Raw genomic sequence first — 12,734 nt, forward strand, 5'->3', positions numbered from 1 at the left:
TCAATGCCAAACTGGCGAGGCAGGTCAGCCAGCTCAGTGAGAGGTACGACAATCTCGTCGAACTCCTCACGGATGGGTCTGGCGCCGCACGCTCGCGCGCTGCGAGCGTCGCACGTGAGCGATCGGTGCCGAACGAAGTTCAACCGACACGTGACCTGAGCGCAATCAAGCGCGAGACCGCGGAGGCCTCTGTGCCCCCCGCGGTGCATCGTGAACGTCCTTCGAAGGCTTCTAGTCCCGAAGACAAGCTTCGTCCGAGCTATGTAGCTGGGGGCGAGTCCTACTGGGACAAGTACATGGCTATGATCAGAAGCCGTGTAGTCGGCCTTCCGAGCTCAGACTCGGATGACGACGGACAGTTTGACAGCGCGGGTAAGGCCAGCCGCCTTAAGCCGCAGCCTCCCGAGTCCTACGACGGCCGGGAGGACGATGAGGCCTTCTGGACCTTCGTCATTGATTCTCTTCAGTATGTCACTGATGGTCGAGTGGCAGCCACTCGGCAGGCCGACGTTGTCTCGCGTTGGCTCACTGGCAAGGCCAGAAGGTTCTACAAGCAGAACTACATGCTTAGTGCTTCTCGAAGCGCAAATCTAGACGACTTTTTCAGAGATTTATTCGATCACTGTTTCAGTCTAAACTACAAAGACAAATGTCGTACTCGGTACAAGTCCTGTATCCAAGACAATCGCGATCTCCGCGACTACATGCACGATCTAGAGCGCTTCTGGGTGGTGCTGACTGAGGAGACCAGCCGAAACCGGGTCTTGAAGTTTTGGGAAGGCCTTGACTCCTGGCTCGTGAAGCGCCTGATGGAGGACGGCTTCAGCAAAGAAGTTGATGAGTTAGAGCCTACGTACCGACGTGCTCTGCAGCTCTGGCAGGCTAGCTACGCTGCCCGAGCCCAAGCGAAGGGCAGGCGCCCTGACGACCATGGTGGATCGCCCCCCAACCGCGGAAGCGGCACGGGTGGCGCATCTGCATCGTCCCGACGTTCTGGAGGCGGGAGCTCTTCTGCTCCCTCCTCTAGGCCGCCAGCGAACGCGTCTGCTGCCGCTGGAACGCGCACCTCGAGCTCTAATGAACGCTCGAGGACCACTGGAGGTAAATTCAGCGGACAGGCAAGGGGGTCACAACGTACCTCCGCGCCGAATGGAAGGAGCGCGAACGGTCGCGCCCCTCCTAACCGCAAGCCAGGAAAATCTCCTGAGCTCCTGAAGCGCCTCCGTGAAGAGGGGCGCTGCTTCCGCTGTGAGTCTAAGGACCATATAAGCCGAAACTGTCCCGAAGCGAACCACGTACCTTCGACGTCTTCTGGACCTCCTGGTCTCGCGATTCACTCGGTGGCAATCGAACAGGCACGTCTGCTCGACCAGAGACGTGCTGGCATCACTAACACGACTACATTGTCAGTCAATATGGTTCAGTTCGAACCCTCGCACGACTCACCTGGGTCTAACCCGGACAGTACACGCTGCACGACGTGCTCACCGCCGTGGGCAACACACGTCCTCGCGGACTGTCCGCTTGTCTGTGGCGACGTTCCCGGACGCCCCCACCTCTACGTGCAGCCGCTCTTCGACTACTACACGCGAATTGCGCTGCGCACGAGGCGCGAGCCTCCCAAGTTTTGCTCGGGCGACGACTTGCTCGCCCTCTGCGAGACACCCGAGTATGCCGATTTTATCGGTCGCGCCTGCGACCCTTCATACGTTGGCGACTTGGGGCAGTGGCGGGTGCGTGGTGCGTTCGCGCTGAACGCCGTGCGCGCTTGGCCTGGCGACGGCGAGAAGCTGCGCGATGCGATGTTCCACAACCTCGCGCCGCTCTCGTATCTTTGCGATGGCGCGCCCGTCCGTTTCCTGCCAGTCCAGACCCAGGACGATTGTGTCTCCCTCTTCGAGACTGTTGAGGCCGAAGCTGGGCGTCGCGAACTGGCTCCGCTTCGCATCCCGAATGCGTTCTTCATCCGCGAAGGCTTCTCGATGGAGGACTACGTTGCGCGTCAGATATGCGTCGACTTCGGGATGGACACCTCACAGGCTCGTCGCATGGCGTACCTCTACTCCACGGGCACTACCCTCGGGGATCTCGTGCCCGAGAGCGTCGCTTACGCCCTCAACTGGGCAGTCAGACGCGTAGTCGGCGAGGAGCAGCGTCGCGCTGACCTCTCCCGCTTCTACGCCTTCCGGCCGTACTCTGGGTCGCCGGTCATCCTCGTGTGCGACACGCTCCTGGGCGTGTCGTGGGGTCTTCGTCTCAAGGACATTGACGCCGGTATCAACGTCTGGTACTGGTACATGTATCAGCGCATGCGCTACTTCGTGGGTGGGCATCAGAACACGGCTCACCCGAAGCGCTATATGTCGCGCTGGTTCGAGTCGCCTGCTGATGCCGCAGCGCGTCGAAGCTTCGACGTCTTCACGCAGCCCGACGGCGCGTTCCCCGCGCGTTGGTTTCGCGAGCCCGCGGAGGACCTGATTGAGTCCGGCGTGTTCGCACAGGCGTGGGCAACGATGGTGCGCATGGCGTCCAACGTGCCGGTACGTTTCCCAGCTTCGCGTCTTCCATGGCGTCAGCTGACGGTCTTCGCAGTATCGAAGGGGCGCTCCGCGCCGTTGGCGTCCTCGTCCGCACGCGTTGCGCAACGGACAGCCGTCTTCCCGCGGGGGAGCGGCCGCCGCATCCCGAGGCCCATCGTCCTCGTCGTTCGTGTAAGCGGGCATCCCTGCAAGGCGTTAGTAGACTCTGGTTCGTCAGTAGATCTCGTGAGCTCGGCTCTCGCTACTCAACTGCGCCTTCCGCTCATTGAGCACGATGGCCAGGTGTCCATGACGATGGCAGTGAGCGGGTCGCGCTCGAAATGTAATTTTCATACGTCTGTAGATTTTGAATGGTCAGCTATACACGAGCAGCGCGTCTTTGACGTCTTGAACCTCGCGACTTACGACGTCGTCCTCGGGACTCCGTTCCTGTACCAGCATTCCATCTCGTTCTCCATCAACCCGCCGAAGATCCTCATTGGGAGCGTTGAGGCGCTGCCGCTTGAGGGGCCACACGTCGACGACTTGTTCATGGCGAACGTAGAGCCCGAGCCTGGCTCGGACGAGTTAGAAGCTATTCGGAAGCATCTAGTCGAAATGGCCTTACCTTTGTGCAAGACCATCGCGGAGACTGAGCTCCCGCCCTTGCGTGCGATTAATCACACGATTCCCATCATAGACCCCGACCGTCGGTACCCGTTCCGTCGCTCGAATTGCCCTGCAATCTTTCGTGAGCAATGGAATGAGAAACGCGACGCATATATGCGCTCGGGGCGGTGGGAATTCACCACCGCCACGAACACGGTGCCCATGCTTCTCATCGCGAAGAATCAGCGCGAGAAGACGAAGCTACGTACTGTTGTAGACCTGCGCGAGCGCAACGACAACACGCGCAAGTTGTCGTCCCCGCTCCCCGACCAGAACGCGATCTTGCGTCGCGTCGCCGCTGCGAAATATTGGTCAATTCTCGACGGGAAAGACCACTATGAGCAAATACGTGTCTTACCTGAGTACGAAGACGTTAACATCATGGCGACGCCTGATGGTAACGTGAAGAGCAAGGTTATGCTCCAGGGCGACTGCAATGCTGTCGCGACGTGTCAGGCAATAATGACGCATATTTTTCGCCCTTACCTAGGTGTCTTCATGGACGTGTACCTTGACGATATTGTCATATACACGGACACGCTCGAAGAGCATGTTCGCGCTGTCAAAACCGTGCTTGAGGTGCTGGCGCGCGAGAAGTTCTATCTGGGTGTTAATAAGCTGCACTTCCTCGAGCCTGAAGTGCGCGTACTTGGGCGAATCGTTGATGCGAACGGCATTCGTGTCGATCCTGCCCGCGTTGACGAGGTCGCGAAGTGGCCGGTGCCTACGAACAAGAAGTTAGTTCGCGCATTTTGTGGCGCGGTGGGCTGGCTCGCCGACAATGTCGCCGAGATCGCCGCGCCCCTGGGCATTTTGCACGATTTGTGCGGCGAAACTCACCGATGGGAGTGGGGATTCACGCAGCAGCGCGCGTTTGAGGATTGCAAGCGGCTGGTGAGCGCGAGCAAGCGCGTCTCACGCCGAGGCATCACCCTCGGGCCGGATGGCAAGCCCACTTCGCGCGTTTGGCTTCTGACCGACGGCTCTAAGTCGTCTTTGTCAGGAGTAGTCGTTGAAGGGGAGGATTGGCGTACCGGAACGGTAATCGCGCTCTTCTCCGCGAAGCTGAGCACGACTCAGCAGAATTATCCTGTACATGAGATTGAGATGTTAGCTGGCGTGGAATCAATGCAGCGACATCGCGACTTACTTCAGGGATTCCACTTTACGTGGGTGACTGACCATCGTGGTCTCGTCCATCTTCTGCGGCAGCCAAACCTTTCGGGGCGGCAAGCGCGCTGGCTTGAGAAGTTGGGCGAGTTTGACTTCGAAGTCGTGTACCTGCCGGGCGTGGATAACGTGTTAGCTGATGCACTATCACGCATATACGAGGGCGACGCACCTGGAACACTGCGCTCTCCCTCTGAATATACATCCTTTGATGAGGATGGCTCTGTCGATTACGACGGTATGGACATTACTCGGCCGCTTGTGACCGAGCTTGGCGCCCTGGCAATTGCGCCAGAAGGCGGGGACGACGCAGCTCCACGCCGTGGTCGCGGTCGTCCGAAAGGCTCGACGAAGGCCTTCAACGACTGGGTTCGCCGACTCGCTGCGAAGAAAGGATCCGTCCGCTTGATTGTGGGCGATCACGCGGCGGATGGCGATTCTGATAGACGCGCGACGCGTCTGGAGGGGGGAGACGACCCGGTCGAACCTTTTGCAAGTGACCCGAACGCGTTTGAAGACGAGATGAGTGAGAAGGAAGCAGCGCAGAACGCGCTGCCAGCTCATCACGCGTTTGCTTCCGATCAAGCCACGCGAGGTGATGTCAGCGGAACATCACATTCGGCATCTTCCGAGTACCCCTCGGGTACCCGAGAGAACGCGCACTCGCGCGCTGTCGAAGACAGCCCGTCGTCGCCCGACGTCGGCAGCCCAATCACAGAGGATGCGAATATAGACATACCTAGTGCTGTCCAGATGTCGGAATCCGAACCAGAACACCCGACAGGCGAGACACCAGCCTCAGCAGAGGAAACACGTGTCTCGACCTCGGTCGGCGCGGAAGGTGACGAAGATAATGATATCGCACCTCCTAGCCTCACGGAACCTATCTTGACGGCTATACCCAATCACACACGGGGTGTACGCATTGAAGATTTGATCCGGGATAAGTATCAGGACGATCCGTTCTTTGCCAAGATATTGGAAGAACCCAGTCACTTCCGAAACTTTGAGGTGGTTGACGGACTCATCTTCCTGAAGCAGGACTCTCGTCGTCTGCTGTGCATTCCGAACATCAAGGAAAGTGGTCGCTCCGTGCGAGGACTCATTATTCAGGAAGCACACACCTTACTCGCGCATCTCGGTGCCGCTAAGGTTATCCCCGTGCTCCGTGATCAGGTGTGGTGGAAGACGCTGGTGCCTGATGTGCAGAAGTTCATCGCATCATGCACCACGTGCGCTTGGAATAAGCCCAGCAATCACAAGCCGTACGGGCTATTGAATCCCCTGCCGGTGCCTGGCACGCCTTGGGAAGCTATCGGGATAGACTTCACGGGTCCCTTTCCCGAGAGCGAGAATCACAATGGGACCTTCAATTACCTTCTCGTCGTGATCTGCCTGCTGACCGGCATGGTACATCTTATTCCGACGCGTACTAATGTGACTGCCAAGACTCTGGCATACATTATCTTTGCGGAAGTCTATAAGCTACATGGGCTCCCCAAGTACATAGTCAGTGACCGGGATTCGCTCTTCACGAGCATATTCTGGACTCACCTGCACAAGTTGATCGGAACGGAGCTGCGCATGTCAACTGCATACCATCCGCAGACCGACGGATCAACTGAACGGGCCAATCGGACAGTTGTCCAGATGATACGCGAATGCGTCGAGCCCGCTCAATCGGACTGGGTCCTGAAATTGCCGGCGGTTGAGTTTGCGATCAACTCCGTGCGCTCGGAGAGCACGGGGTATGCACCGTTCTTCCTGAATACTGGTCGCATGCCCCGCGCCATGATCTGGGAGGACGCACCCACGACGGAATATCCCGGGGTGCGGACTTATGCGCGCCGCGTCAAGCAGGCCATCATGCAGGCTCATGACGCAGTGCTCGCCGCGCGTGTCAAGCAGACACGTGATGCCAATCGACGCCGCATCCGCGCGCCTTTTGCCGAGAACGATCTAGTATATGTCTCAACTGCCAACATGAACTTCCCGAAGGGCCGCGTTCGTAAGCTACTTCCCAAGTTCATTGGACCATACCGCATCCTGAAGGATCTAGGCAATGAGGCCTTCCTTCTTGATCTCCCGAAGGAGTTGAAGCAGCGGGGAATACACCCGCGCTTCCACGCGTCTCTATTGAGAATTCATATTCCCAATGATGATCGGCTATTTCCGGGCCGCCTTGAGACTCAGGTGGCCGACTTCGGTGCCTGGGAGAAAGAATGGGCAATTGAGGAGATTGTGGGACATCACGGCAAGGGTGCTGATGCAGTACTCAAGGTGAAGTGGAAGCCAGGCGACATGTCCTGGATCCCGATCAAGAATGTTGCCACCCTCGAGAAGGTCAAGCAGTACCTTGAGGCGCTTGGCGTTGACAAAGCGGGTGATCTCCCGGCTGGATCTGAACCAGACCCCGGGGATATCCAATTGTATGTAGGGAATCTCGAACTCACGATCGAGCCTCGTGTTCCCGATGGCGAGATTCACGACGAATCGGGTAATGGGCTTAGCTGGGATCCCCTTAAAAGGGATGGACAGTCAGTATGCCAAACCAACTCCATTTCCTCTTCCTCTCTCTACATACATACTATGGATACTTCTACCTTACCTCCGCTTCCCAACTCTCCTTCCCCTTCGCCCAACGTCAACCGTGTCGGTACCCGTTCCCACACCAAGGCCAAAACGGCGCCGGCGATCAAAAATGGCAACAAGGCGGACTCGGTCCAACCGATGGATGTCGACCCACCCAGTTCCGAGGCCGCCCCGCCGGCACCCGCGCCCAAGACGATGTCGTCCGTCCTCGACGCCGCCGGCTCTGCCGCCTCCACTCTCATCGACAGCGAGCCGCCTGTCGACACCGCCGCCGCGCTCCGCGCAAAGGAGGCCGCCCGCGCCAAGTACAATGCCGGTATCATCGCCGACCGCATCCGCCAGCAGGAAGCCGCGCGCTCCGACGTCATGAAGCAACCCATCCCGCGCGTCAACGCCGCCGCCGACGCTGGTGCGGATAAGACCGCGCCTCCGTCCGCCGCCGCTGAGACGACGCCCGCCAAGCGCGCCTCCGAGGACGACGGCTTCCTCCTCGGCCGCGCCAAGCCACGTGGCCCGGCCCAATTCGCCCACCGCCGCATCGTTCCCATGACGTGGGAGATCCGCGGACGCCGCCTCGTCATCCCTATCTACGCGCGCAACGACCCTGAAGAATACCTCTTCAGTTACCGCATCCCACTCACCATCCTCGTCGAGTACATGCGCTTCAGCGACGGCATCACTGCTACTGGAATCCGCCACGACGTTGTTGAGGTCCCGTCCGGCTATGCCGAGTTCGTGGAAATCCTCCAGCGCGCCGACTTCGGCAAGCACATGTGCCCGATCGACCTCGCGACCGGCAAAGTCCGACCCATCCCCGACGAGCAGCGCATTGATCGGACCTTCTGGGTGCGTCAGATCCTCGACATCAGCAGCGGAGCGGCCGCGCATCGCTACATGGACGAGGTGGAGGGCAAGGTGCCCGAGCCCACCAACGAGGAGCTCCTCCTTCGTGAGGTGACGGCCATCGAGGCGATGCAGGGGCGCTTGTCGAACGCCCGCCGCCAGCAGGCCTTCGAGGCGAACCGTGCCAAGCGGCGCGAGGGCAAGGGGAACCAGTAGTTACTTACTACTTACTAGAGATCATCAGAACAACGGCTCGAAAGTTACTTACAGAAAAGGTTCGAAATATATACAAAAACAAAGACTCGTTTCTATTCTATACATACGTGCTACTTACTGGTTGCTACTGTACTTACAGAGCGCCTTAGAAGGCGCTGGAGGGGGGTATGTGACGCCTCGGCCTTAGCCGACGCCACGTGCTCTGCCTTCACCCCTCGCGGGGGTATTTCCTTTGGAGTTCCTTGAGGTTCTCCTGGTTTCTTATGACTCGTATATATACTCCGTGACTAGTTATGACTACTTACAGCTGTAGGTATAAAAGGGCCCTCCTCCAAGGGAGGAGGGCAAGGTTTTCAATCGAGACTTCGTTACAGAGTAACCTCGTGGGAATCTTCTTCATCATCTCCGTGAGCCGAGCCCGGCCCGCTCTCCGCGTCACCGTACTCGCCTCAACGAGTCACCGGCCGCCGCCGACGTATGTGCCACCAAATAGCGTGTTGGTGCAGGTATGGGCGGTGGGAGTGGACACGTTGGATGGGAGGCTGGTCGGTATTGATGTGGACAGCAGGTGCAGGAAATCCATAGGGAAGGAACGTGCGAGCTCAGATCGTCAAGCGGACGTTGGCTACATTCCGGGGCGCTCGTTCGTTGGTCGCGTGCTCCAATGCGGTTGGGAGGTACGGGACGAGCACACACGGAGAGGGGACTGGGTTGTGGGCCTCCTCGATGTCCGCAAGGTATACAGAACTATCCTCTGATTCAAAGCCATCGTTGATCTTATCTTCCAGGCTGGTGCTCTCGCTGAATTCGTCGTTGTGGACAGACATCGCGTCCGCCGCGTTTCTCAGCCCCAAATGCCAAAACACGGCCTCGACGATTCCCCCGAGATGGTCGAACAAGCGTATCCTACTCCCCCTCCATCGAGGCCGTCCACACCTAGTCTATCCGGCGCCATGCCCTCAATTCGCCCCGCAGCAGGCTCCCGTAGATCAAGCCGATCTATGCACATCCCGTCCCAAATTCCCGCTTTAACTCTGGAGGAACTAGCGCTTCTGCCGCTAGTTGGAGTGCCCGCATTCCGAGCAGTTCGTACGCTCCTCTTCGCCTTCGCGGGATCGCCGTCAAAGCAGCGTGAACCTCATCAGCGCAGCGCCAGTATGGACGACATCAATCGACATCCCGCAGACTTGAAAGCGTTCATGGCCGCATTATCGGGCACTTCGAATGACGCTAAGCGCGTGTTGGTGCTGATGGGCCATGATGGCGTTGGCGCGTTTGCTACGCAGCTCCTTGTACGAAGGGGTTGGAGGGTAAGTGTTCATGCGCCGGGACCGCGACGGGACGAGGAGAGTAATATGGCCGCCATCGAGACGCGCGCCCGACGTTGGGGCGCCGAGGAGGTTGTGTTCGATGACGCAGGCGAGGGCGGAGAAGGCGGCGCGACTGGTGCCGTCGTCCGCGTCCTCGAACGCCTCAGCGACGACGGCGACACCTTCGACGCGGTCCTCGACACCATCGGCGGCCGCGCTATCTGGGAAGCTTCCGAAAAGCTCCTGCGCGGATCCTCGCCCGTATCCCCACCCGCCACGCCCTCCTCCCTCCGCCGCAGCCTCAGCGTGCGCAAACGCCGCGGCCCGCCCCGCTTTGCGCAGTTCACTACGCTCGTCGGCGACACGCCGGAGAAGCCAGTCCCGACTGCGGGCGACCACTATCGCGCGGGAATGCGCGCGATGCGCGGCCGAGAGAGCGGCGACAGCAGTGGCGACCGTGCGCGCGTCGGCTACGCATGGGTAGACCCCGTGTCAGATGTGGACTGGGCGAGTGCAGGAGTGGGGGATGCGATCGAGGGCGCACTGGTGGCGGCGGTGCGGGAGGGCGTGCGGCCTTGGGTGTCAGGGCAGGACGAAGGGGAACGCGCAGCGCGAGTGGTGACGTTTGAGCGGGCGCCAGATGTGTTCGTGGATGGCAATGAGGTTTTAGAGGAAGGGGGCACGGTGGTGGTGAAGGTGGTGGGGTAAGGTGTAAGCCCAGAGGAGGCGAGATAGTTGCGGATGGTCCCTACGTAGACGTAGCAGGCTCGCTGGATTCACACATGCACACTTGGGACGTTGGCCGTGCGTGAGCGGACGATGATATGTAAATTATGCCACTATTCATATTCGTGTACTTTTCGGAGCGCGAGCTGTGGACGTTACTCGCTGCCTCGTGTATCGACCTTCGCTAGTGTTTGTATAGACGTTCGTTCGTTGTTGTTACAAATACACATACAATCCCTGTAACTACACATGCCCTCCTTCCGTTGCATTATTGCATTAGATCCGTCGTACTCGTTACATTGTTACATGGACCTCATTGTTTCCAAACCCTTCGGTACCATATACCGCAACAAAATATTAGAAGACGAAGCGCTCGGTATCGCCACGCTGCATAGGACAATGTCAGTCGTCGTTCAGTGGAAGAAGGGCAGCCAATCGCACCATCGCTTGATTCGATGTCATCTAAGAGGTGACGACGTTTAGAGACGAACAACGAGTCAAACCGTGATAACTGACCTGTATCTCACCCAGCGGAGGCCAGAGTATAGTATGCAGCTCGGGACTACCGTCAACCTGTGTGTGAGGCGGAAAACGGCATTCTCCGGGAACTGAACGCCAGGTGGAATCATCGCGACTGCCGTGTCTACGGTTCTTCCGCATTCGCTTGGCCGTATACGCGCGCTTTCGACTTTCGTATGCCTCAATGAGTGCTTGCCTGGATTCACTATAAGAGGGTTTCTAACCAGAGTATTCGGGGCGACGCACTGGACCGTTGTTACGAGTGACGCCAGTGATGGGTTCGGATTGCGCTCTAGAAAAAAATGGGTCAATTGTGACTTCGCCCCCCGTTTTGCAAGGAAATTAGCAGACCTAGCGCGCGCACCAAGATCTGAGATGTTGCCGTATTTAGTGCTGCCGAAAGGTCTATAGACGTAGAACACTGACCTTGGTCATCGAGAGGTTGCGCATCTCTAACGTGGACTCGTCGTCCTTGCATGCACTGATGCATAGCTAGCGACGAAGATTAGCGCCATTCTGGACTGTTATGAATGTCATACAATGTGGGGATCGCATGACTTATGGAGGCGTCTGCAGAACTCTTGACACCAATTCCATGGACGTGCGAAGCCCTCGTTCACGGCAGATATTATTGGATGAGCACGACAGTCGCCAGCGCCGTCTGCCCCGTCGTCAAAGTAGGGCTGAAGTCGCAGATCGGTTACAGATCTGTTGAACGACTTTGTCGCGGGCTCGCGAGTTGCATATGGCATAGGACATTGGTTCAAGCAAGCATCCGAGTGCTGACGTGGCCGTGATGGCGTCGCTGTGTACGATACCTTTTGAGAGACTGAACATTTCAGCGCGGGGAACGCTTGCCTTCGCCGCCTCTGTCATGTATGCCGAGGCTACAAGCATCACGGGGTACTGGTAAAATAGCCAATGCTTTAGCGCTGAGTTGATCGCGGAGCTGAATACGTACCGAGCAACGTAGCGGAGTGGCACGCGTCAAGGAAGGCCTGGGGGGACATGATTGACATGTGCAGCCACGGACTCGGATAGGAAGAAATACCACTAATCGACATTGTGACTTTAAAGGCTTTACCAGAAACGAGTGCAGGTCCTGCGCGATGGTTTAGCAATCAGGTCACTGTACACGGCAGAGACACCCACGGTGTTCGAGATGCAGCCCGTCTCATCTTGATCCGATGCACTGCACGGTACAATATCTGCAAGTGCGGTCAGTACATGTATGAATGAGTTGCACGATCGTCGTACATGTTTGTTGCTCATCACCCTCGGTGTTTTTGTCAATCACGCTCTCGCGCCCGGCATGTCCAGCATCTGGAGGTATCATGCCTCGATGCGCATAGGATATATTAGATGGTACATACAGAGAAAGAAGAATCGGTCGTCTAAGGTCGAGGATACTTGTATCAGATTTGTTCGCGGCTGAGGAGCAAACAACTTACGAGGCGAGCAATCTTGAGTGAGCCTTTGAGCCTCTCGATGCTGCGTTCAAAGCAGGACGCAAGGTTTAAGAGAGAGAATAGTCAGAACAATGAACATTCGAGCAACGGCAAGGTCAGCTCGCATAGCCTATATCCGGAAGGGAGCCCGCGCACGATATTCTGCTCAGTCGGCCACAAATGTGGTTCTATATCGGCCGCATCCTTCATCAGAGTTATGTTGCCAGGTAAAAAGCCATAGCTCTCTGCACTTCGTCAATCTCGGAATGGTGTCGATCGTCGATGAACTTCGTACCAACAAGCAGACGGTGCACGTAGTCGACGTCGCTATGCGTTCCTCTGAGTCTGCTGCTTTTCTTGCCATTGTACTGTATGCCAATAAGTAGAGCACGCTTGCGACTGGGCCAACAAGCCCCGCAGAATAGGTTATATGCCACGTAGACGACGCTTGATATCAAGGCAAGCCACTGGAGCCACGCAGGGGGCACGTGTCCTGCTGCGTGACTGAGGGGCGCCGTCGCGCAACAACTTGAAAAAACAAGCGTGATGGAACATTCACGTGACGAGTAAGATGCAGCGACCGGCGGCATTTCTGTTAGTCGCGCAGAACGCCTTGGCTGAAAGCAAGCTTGTTCAACAGCAACAGCTCCTGGATGCTGTATCCTCTATTCCATTATCTACAACAATTTCTTCAGCGTCTGTAGGCTGCTGGCGGGATGGTC

The 12,734-nt window shown here is 57.7% G+C and overlaps 2 protein-coding genes across 2 annotated transcripts; one reads left to right on the forward strand and one right to left on the reverse strand.

Moving 5' to 3' along the window:
- The first annotated feature begins 8,445 nt into the window (after positions 1 to 8,445).
- On the forward strand, positions 8,446 to 10,507 carry SCHCODRAFT_02646050 (uncharacterized protein). Its single transcript, XM_050346476.1, has 3 exons — positions 8,446 to 8,744; positions 8,796 to 10,432; positions 10,487 to 10,507. Exon 2 carries the CDS (start codon positions 8,864 to 8,866, stop codon positions 10,025 to 10,027), a length of 1,164 nt encoding a protein of 387 aa, XP_050196876.1. The 5' UTR covers positions 8,446 to 8,744; positions 8,796 to 8,863; the 3' UTR covers positions 10,028 to 10,432; positions 10,487 to 10,507.
- On the reverse strand, positions 10,215 to 12,460 carry SCHCODRAFT_01277949 (uncharacterized protein). The gene is made up of 16 exons (XM_050341366.1): positions 12,308 to 12,460; positions 12,169 to 12,257; positions 12,016 to 12,055; positions 11,938 to 11,958; positions 11,822 to 11,887; positions 11,717 to 11,772; positions 11,616 to 11,666; positions 11,526 to 11,562; positions 11,423 to 11,470; positions 11,104 to 11,369; positions 10,991 to 11,056; positions 10,916 to 10,934; positions 10,811 to 10,856; positions 10,562 to 10,760; positions 10,487 to 10,507; positions 10,215 to 10,432 (listed from the first exon to the last, which is right to left on the reverse strand). Exons 2-16 carry the CDS (start codon positions 12,220 to 12,222, stop codon positions 10,403 to 10,405), a joined length of 1,020 nt encoding a protein of 339 aa, XP_050196877.1. The 5' UTR covers positions 12,223 to 12,257; positions 12,308 to 12,460; the 3' UTR covers positions 10,215 to 10,402.
- Positions 12,461 to 12,734: the final 274 nt, after the last annotated feature.

Source organism: Schizophyllum commune (genome assembly GCF_000143185.2).
Source record: "Schizophyllum commune H4-8 unplaced genomic scaffold SCHCOscaffold_21, whole genome shotgun sequence".
Classification (NCBI taxonomy): domain Eukaryota; kingdom Fungi; phylum Basidiomycota; class Agaricomycetes; order Agaricales; family Schizophyllaceae; genus Schizophyllum; species Schizophyllum commune.